This window comes from Oncorhynchus gorbuscha, unplaced genomic scaffold (assembly GCF_021184085.1).
Source record: "Oncorhynchus gorbuscha isolate QuinsamMale2020 ecotype Even-year unplaced genomic scaffold, OgorEven_v1.0 Un_scaffold_5308, whole genome shotgun sequence".
NCBI classification, from domain to species: Eukaryota; Metazoa; Chordata; class Actinopteri; order Salmoniformes; family Salmonidae; genus Oncorhynchus; species Oncorhynchus gorbuscha.
Window position 1 is genome coordinate 11224 of NW_025749142.1, and position 8751 is coordinate 19974.

The window sequence follows — 8751 nt, forward strand, 5'->3', positions numbered from 1 at the left end:
CCTTAACTCTACTGACCTCCTCCCTCCCTACCTCCCTCCTCCATCCCAGTTAAAGACTCCCCCTCCTTAACTCTACTGACCTCCTCCCCTCCCTACCTCTCTCCTCCATCCCAGTTTAAGACTCCCCCTCCTTAACTCTACTGACCTCCTCCCTCCCTACCTCCCTCCTCCATCCCAGTTAAAGACTCCCCCTCCTTAACTCTACTGACCTCCTCCCTCCCTACCTCCCTCCTCCATCCCAGTTAAAGACTCCCCCTCCTTAACTCTACTGACCTCCTCCCTCCCTACCTCCCTCCTCCATCCCAGTTAAAGACTCCCCCTCCTTAACTCTACTGACCTCCTCCCTCCCTACCTCCTCCTCCATCCCAGTTAAAGACTCCCCCCTCCTTAACTCTACTGACCTCCTCCCTCCCTACCTCCCTCCTCCATCCCAGTTAAAGACTCCCCCCTCCTTAACTCTACCTGTGAGAAGAAAGCTAGTGGGCGGGCCCACTGTATGATTCCATTGCCCACTTCTTAACACCTGTGAAACACTGACCAATCACCATGCAGACATCATCTCTCCGCCGCCAGGTGAAGAACATGGTCAACCAATACTCAGAGGCAGAGATCAAGGTTTGTTGTTGTGCTTGTTGTTGTTGTTTAACATTTGTATTGTTACCTAAAGTTGAAGTTGGAAGTTTATATACACCTGAGCCAAATACATTTAAATTCAGTTTTTCACAATTCCTGACATTTAATCCTCGTAAAAATGCCATGTTTCATGTCAGTTAGGATCACCACTTTATTTTAAGAATATGAAATGTCAGAATAATAGAAGAGAGAATTATTTATTTCAAGTTTTATTTATTTCATCACATTCCCAGTGGGTCAGAAGTTTACATACACTCAATTAGTATTGGGTAGCATTGCCTTTAAATAGTTTAACCTGGGTCAAATGTTTCGGGTAGCCTTCCACAAGCTTCCCACAATAAGTTTGGTGAATTTTGGCCCATTCCTCCTGACAGAGCTGGTGTAACTGAGTCAGGTTTATAGGCCTCCTTGCTCACACACACCTTTTCAGTTCTGCACACACATGTTCTATAGGATTGAGAAATACATCCACAAGTACACCTCCAATTGGCTCAAATGATGTCAATTAGCCTATCAGAAGCTTCTAAAGCCATGACATAATTTTCTGGCATTTTTCAAGCTGTTTAAAGGCCCAGTCAACTTAGTGTATGTAAACTTCTGACCCACTGGAATTGTGTTATAGTGAAATAATCTGTCTGTAAACAATTGCTGGAAAAAATGACTTGTGTCATGCACAAAGTAGATGTCCTAACCGACTTGCCAAAACTATAGTTTGTTAACAAGAAATGTGTGGAGTGATTGAAAAACACATTTTAACGACTCCAACATAAGTGTATGTAAACCTTCGACGTCAACTGTCAATATTGTAAAGCTTCTTTGGGTCTGAGAAAAGAGCCATCATCAATCATTCTTATATATTGTAGTTTATAATTTTTCTTGGGCTGGGATTCAAACCGATCGTGCTTTGTTGGTGATTTTAAAGGGAATGTTTCGGAGACCTCATTCACGCTGAATGCTGCGTATGTCGGCTCAATCGGAAATGACTTTTTAAATGGCGCATCGCTGACAAAATGAGATCGGATTGAATCCCGGCCCGAAATATTTTTTTTTCCGAACTAAATATGTATTCATATTATTATTATATTAAGGTCCGCGAGGCGACCTCCAACGACCCGTGGGGCCCCCCCTCCTCTCTGATGTCAGAGATCGCTGACCTGACCTTCAACGTGGTGGCGTTCACTGAGGTCATGGGTATGATCTGGAAACGGCTCAACGACAGCGGGAAGAACTGGAGACACGTCTACAAGGTCAACGTTCACCTGGAAACTAAATGTTTTCTCTATGATATTTACTAACATACAACATTCACCTGGAAACTAAATGTTTTCTCTATCATATTTACTGACATACAATTGTTAGTTTTCCTTTCATTCTTTAAATATCCTGTTCCTATTTTTATCATCATATTCTGTCTGTATTGTTTAACCCTTGTCTTTCTATCTACTGTTAGATGTGTGTGGTGTCTGTATTGTTTAACCCTAGTCTTTCTATCTACTGTTAGATGTCTGTCTGTATTGTTTAACCCTTGTCTTTCTATCTACTGTTAGATGTGTGTGGTGTCTGTCTGTATTGTTTAACCCTTGTCTTTCTATCTACTGTTAGATGTGTGTGGTGTCTGTTTTGTTTAACCCTTGTCTTTCTATCTACTGTTAGATGTGTGTGGTGTCTGTCTGTATTGTTTAACCCTAGTCTTTCTATCTACTGTTAGATGTGTGTGGTGTCTGTCTGTATTGTTTAACCCTTGTCTTTCTATCTACTGTTAGATGTGGTGTCTGTATTGTTTAACCCTTGTCTTTCTATCTACTGTTAGATGTGTGTTTTGTTTAACCCTTGTCTTTCTATCTACTGTTAGATGTGTGTGTGGTGTCTGTGTTTAACCCTTGTCTTTCTATCTACTGGTGTCTGTCTGTATTGTTTAACCCTTGTCTTTCTATCTACTGTTAGAACAATGGTGTCTGTCTGTATTGTTTAACCCTTGTCTTTCTATCTACTGTTAGATGTGTGTGGTGTCTGTATTGTTTAACCCTTGTCTTTCTATCTACTGTTAGATGTCTGTCTGTATTGTTTAACCCTTGTCTTTCTATCTACTGTTAGATGTGTGTCTGTCTGTATTGTTTAACCCTTGTCTTTCTATCTACTGTTAGATGTGTGTGGTGTCTGTCTGTATTGTTTAACCCTTGTCTTTCTATCTACTGTTAGATGTGTGTGGTGTCTGTCTTTTGTTTAACCCTTGTCTTTCTATCTACTGTTAGATGTGTGTGGTGTCTGTCTGTATTGTTTAACCCTAGTCTTTCTATCTACTGTTAGATGTGTGTGGTGTCTGTCTGTATTGTTTAAATCTACTGTTAGATGTGTGTGGTGTCTGTTTTGTTTAACCCTTGTCTTTCTATCTACTGTTAGATGTGTGTGGTGTCTGTCTGTATTGTTTAACCCTTGTCTTTCTATCTACTGTTAGATGTGTGTGGTGTCTGTATTGTTTAACCCTTGTCTTTCTATCTACTGTTAGATGTGTGTGGTGTCTGTCTGTATTGTTTAACCCTTGTCTTTCTATCTACTGTTAGATGTGTGTGGTGTCTGTCTGTATTGTTTAACCCTTGTCTTTCTATCTACTGTTAGATGTGTGTGGTGTCTGTATTGTTTAACCCTTGTCTTTCTATCTACTGTTAGATGTGTGTGGTGTCTGTCTGTATTGTTTAACCCTTGTCTTTCTATCTACTGTTAGATGTGTGTGGTGTCTGTATTGTTTAACCCTTGTCTTTCTATCTACTGTTAGATGTTGTGGTGTCTGTCTGTATTGTTTAACCCTTGTCTTTCTATCTACTGTTAGATGTGTGTGGTGTCTTTCTATCTCTGTCTGTATTGTTTAACCCTTGTCTTTCTATCTACTGTTAGATGTGTGTGTGTCTGTCTGTATTGTTTAACCCTTGTCTTTCTATCTACTGTTAGATGTGTGTGGTGTCTGTCTGTATTGTTTAACCCTTGTCTTTCTATCTACTGTTAGATGTGTGTGGTGTCTGTCTTATTGTTTAACCCTTGTCTTTCTATCTACTGTTAGATGTGTGTGGTGTCTGTCTGTATTGTTTAACCCTTGTCTTTCTATCTACTGTTAGATGTGTGTGGTGTCTGTCTGTATTGTTTAACCCTTGTCTTTCTATCTACTGTTAGATGTGTGTGGTGTCTGTTTTGTTTAACCCTTGTCTTTCTATCTACTGTTAGATGTGTGTGGTGTCTGTCTGTATTGTTTAACCCTTGTCTTTCTATCTACTGTTAGATGTGTGTGGTGTCTGTATTGTTTAACCCTAGTCTTTCTATCTACTGTTAGATGTGTGTGGTGTCTGTCTGTATTGTTTAACCCTTGTCTTTCTATCTACTGTTAGATGTGTGTGGTGTCTGTCTGTATTGTTTAACCCTTGTCTTTCTATCTACTGTTAGATGTGTGTGGTGTCTGTTTTGTTTAACCCTTGTCTTTCTATCTACTGTTAGATGTGTGTGGTGTCTGTCTGTATTGTTTAACCCTTGTCTTTCTATCTACTGTTAGATGTGTGTGGTGTCTGTATTGTTTAACCCTTGTCTTTCTATCTACTGTTAGATGTGTGTGGTGTCTGTCTGTATTGTTTAACCCTTGTCTTTCTATCTACTGTTAGATGTGTGTGGTGTCTGTCTGTATTGTTTAACCCTAGTCTTTCTATCTACTGTTAGATGTGTGTGGTGTCTGTCTGTATTGTTTAACCCTTGTCTTTCTATCTACTGTTAGATGTGTGTGGTGTCTGTCTGTATTGTTTAACCCTTGTCTTTCTATCTACTGTTAGATGTGTGTGGTATCTGTCTGTATTGTTTAACCCTAGTCTTTCTATCTACTGTTAGATGTGTGTGGTGTCTGTCTGTATTGTTTAACCCTTGTCTTTCTATCTACTGTTAGATGTGTGTGGTGTCTGTCTGTATTGTTTAACCCTTGTCTTTCTATCTACTGTTAGATGTGTGTGGTGTCTGTCTGTATTGTTTAACCCTAGTCTTTCTATCTACTGTTAGATGTGTGGTGTCTGTCTGTATTGTTTAACCCTTGTCTTTCTATCTACTGTTAGATGTGTGTGGTGTCTGTTTTGTTTAACCCTTGTCTTTCTATCTACTGTTAGATGTGTGTGGTGTCTGTTTTGAAGTGTGTTTTGTGTAAGTGAAGTGTATTGTTATTTTATTGCTAGGCCCTGACTCTACTGTTAGATGTGTGTGGTGTCTGTTTTGAAGTGTGTTTTGTGTAAGTGAAGTGTATTGTTATTTTATTGCTAGGCCCTGACTCTACTGGACTACCTGATCAAAACGGGCTCGGAACGTGTGGCGCAGCAGTGCAGGGAGAACGTCTACACCATACAGGTTAGGTTGACGGTTCGAATCCCGAGCCTGTCGGGATAAATGTCTGAGTGAGTGCACTGAGCTGGCTTCTGAATGGTTTCTTTCTCAGGGGGTAGAAACCAAAAAAAATATCTGCAGAAAAAGTATAATAAAGTATATTTCCTTCTCCTCCTCCTCCTCCTATGTAGACCCTACGGGACTTCCAGTTCACAGACAGGGATGGCAGGGACCAGGGGTGAATGTTAGGGAGAAGGCCAAGCAGCTGGTGGCCCTGATGAGGGATGAGGAGAGGCTGAAACAGGTATGACATGGTACCTGTATTCTGTTGGTTTGGTTTTGTACAGTATGTGTGTCTGCTTCTGTTTTCCCAGACACATTATGTCTGGTCCTGGACACCAGATACATTATGTCTGGTCCTGGACACCAGATACATTATGTCTGGTCCTGGACACCAGATACATTATGTCTGGTCCTGGACACCAGATACATTATGTCTGGTCCTGGACACCAGATACATTATGTCTGGTCCTGGACACCAGATACATTATGTCTGGTCCTGGGATACATTATGTCTGGTCCTGGACACCAGATACATTATGTCTGGTCCTGGACACCAGATACATTATGTCTGGTCCTGGACACCAGATACATTATGTCTGGTCCTGGACACCAGATACATTATGTCTGGTCCTGGACACCAGATACATTATGTCCTGGATACATTATGTCTGGTCCTGGACACCAGATACATTATGTCTGGTCCTGGACACCAGATACATTATGTCTGGTCCTGGACACCAGATACATTATGTCTGGTCCTGGACACCAGATACATTATGTCTGGTCCTGGACACCAGATACATTATGTCTGGTCCTGGACACCAGATACATTATGTCTGGTCCTGGACACCAGATACATTATGTCTGGTCCTGGACACCAGATACATTATGTCTGGTCCTGGACACCAGATACATTATGTCTGGTCCTGGACACCAGATACATTATGTCTGGTCCTGGACACCAGATACATTATGTCTGGTCCTGGACACCAGATACATTATGTCTGGTCCTGGACACCAGATACATTATGTCTGGTCCTGGACACCAGATACATTATGTCTGGTCCTGGACACCAGATACATTATGTCTGGTCCTAGACATCTCCATTGATCTGGCTTTTTAGTCCCGGTCTAGGGCGTAATCTGTGTCCAGGAAACCGTCCCGGTATTGTCCCCTCGATGATGAATAAAATCCCTATCTACATTCTGTAAATACCTAGCTATCTATTTGTCTAGGAGAGGACCCTGGCCCTGAAGACCAAGGAGAGGATGGCTGGAGCAGCTGCAGGGTCAGGGATGGGCTCTAGTTCTCTACCTCCACCCTACCCAGGCCGCCGTACCAGCCAGCCCAGCATGACTGCTCTCTACGGGGATGACTTCAGCCGGTCCAGGGAGTCCCATTCCTCTTTCAATTGTGAGTAGTACCATGCAACTGGGCATATGCAAACACACACACACACACACACACACACACACACACACACACACACACACACACACACACACACACACACACACACACACACACACACACACACACACACACACACACACACACACACACACACACACACACACACACACACACACACACACACACACACACACACACACACACACACACACACACACACACATGCAATCGTGTTATTGGAAACGAAGGCTGTTCTGAGGTCAGGCCAGGTTGTGGCTCGATAAGTTTGAGTCGGGTCAGGGACAATGTTGTTCATTTCAGCGAACCCTAATCCCTTTCGTAACGTAGTAACCTAGTTCTCCTAAAGCTTTACTACTCGGTCTACGGAGTTGCGATGTCGTTTTTCGTCACAAAACAGGCGGCTCCTTGTAAATACTCTCTGGCATTCGACATACTTTTTTAACTTCCTTAAAATTGAGACGCGCCATATCATTCCTTCCTCAGCCGTGGAGGCGGTGTTGTAGCTTGGTTCCTACATCTGACATCTATACAGTATATAGGCTATTCATCAAAGTAGCTTATTTTGCATTGATAACCAAAATATTATCTCAGCAACTGTTCTGTTATGCAGGTGAATGAGGACCCAAAAGCGACTTGGCGAAAACAGAGTCTTTAATCCAGTTTAAGGAAATAGCAATACTCCTAGACAAATCGGAGCGGTAAATAAAGCATAAAAACAATTCCACTCGTAATGACGAGGACAGACTGGAGACTCGATAATAAACTGCAGGTTGCCTCGGGAAGGCACTTGACCGTAGCAGACTCAGACACCTGCTCACCACGCAGCATCTGAGGGAAACACGACACGACAGGGCGATACAAAGACACAGCACGGTGAACAATATACAAGGATCCGACAGGGCAGAAACGGAAAACAAGGGGAGAAATAGGGACTCTAATCAGGGGAAAAGATAGGGAACAGGTGTGGGAAGACTAAATGATTGATTAGGGGAATAGGAACAGCTGGGAGCAGGAACGGAACGATAGAGAGAAGAGAGAGAGGGAGGGAGAGAGAAAAAAGGGGAACGAACCTAAAAAGACCAGCAGGGGGAAAACGAACAGAAGGAAAAGCAAAATGACAAGACAATATAAGACAAAACATGACAGTACCCCCCCACTCACCGAGCGCCTCCTGGCGCACTCGAGGAGGAATCCTGGCGGCAACGGAGGAAATCATCAATAAGTGAACGGTCCAGCACGCCCCGAGACGGAACCCAACTCCTCTCCTCAGGACCGTAACCCTCCCAATCCACTAAGTATTGGTGACCCCGTCCCCGAGAACGCATGTCCATGATCCTACGTACCTTGTAAATAGGTGCACTCGACAAGGACGGGAGGGGGGAGGGAAGACGAACGGGGGTGCGAAGAAAGGGCTTGACACAGGAGACATGGAAGACAGGATGGACGCGACGAAGATGTCGCGGAAGAAGCAGTCGCACAGCGACAGGATTGACGACCTGGGAGACACGGAACGGACCAATGAACCGTGGAGTCAACTTACGAGAAGCTGTCGTAAGAGGAAGGTTGCGAGTGGAAAGCCACACTCTCTGGCCGCAACAATACCTTGGACTCTTAATCCTACGTTTATTGGCGGCTCTCACAGTCTGTGCCCTGTAACGGCAAAGTGCAGACCTCACCCTCCTTCCAGGTGCGCTCACAACGTTGGACAAACGCTTGAGCGGAGGGAACGCTGGACTCGGCAAGCTGGGATGAGAACAGAGGAGGCTGGTAACCCAGACTACTCTGAAACGGAGATAACCCGGTAGCAGACGAAGGAAGCGAGTTGTGAGCGTATTCTGCCCAGGGGAGCTGTTCTGCCCAAGACGCAGGGTTTCTGAAAGAAAGGCTGCGTAGTATGCGACCAATTGTCTGATTGGCCCTCTCTGCTTGACCGTTAGACTGGGGATGAAACCCGGAAGAGAGACTGACGGACGCACCAATCAAACGACAGAACTCCCTCCAAAACTGTGACGTGAATTGCGGACCTCTGTCTGAAACGGCGTCTAACGGGAGGCCATGAATTCTGAACACATTCTCGATGATGATTTGTGCCGTCTCCTTAGCGGAAGGAAGTTTAGCGAGAGGAATGACGTAAGCAACCCGAGCTCTCTCTCTAGAGTATGTGTTGGGTTGGAGAGAGAACACAATATCACACTGGGTGAGAAAGGAGCGGCACTCCTTGGGCTGCCCGGAGTAGCAAGGTGGGTTATTAACCCTAGGTTCCGGAGGCTCGGCAG

At 44.0% G+C, this 8751-nt stretch overlaps 1 protein-coding gene across 1 annotated transcript; it reads left to right on the forward strand.

Annotated features, from left to right (window-relative positions):
* Positions 1–327: 327 nt before the first annotated feature.
* LOC124029046 (epsin-3-like) lies at positions 328–6463 on the forward strand. Its single transcript, XM_046340903.1, is given in 6 exon segments — positions 328–615; positions 1722–1880; positions 4918–5001; positions 5169–5214; positions 5217–5281; positions 6277–6463. Coding segments are annotated over 6 exon segments (609 nt in total). The 5' UTR covers positions 328–546; the 3' UTR covers position 6463.
* The last annotated feature ends 2288 nt before the right edge of the window (positions 6464–8751 follow it).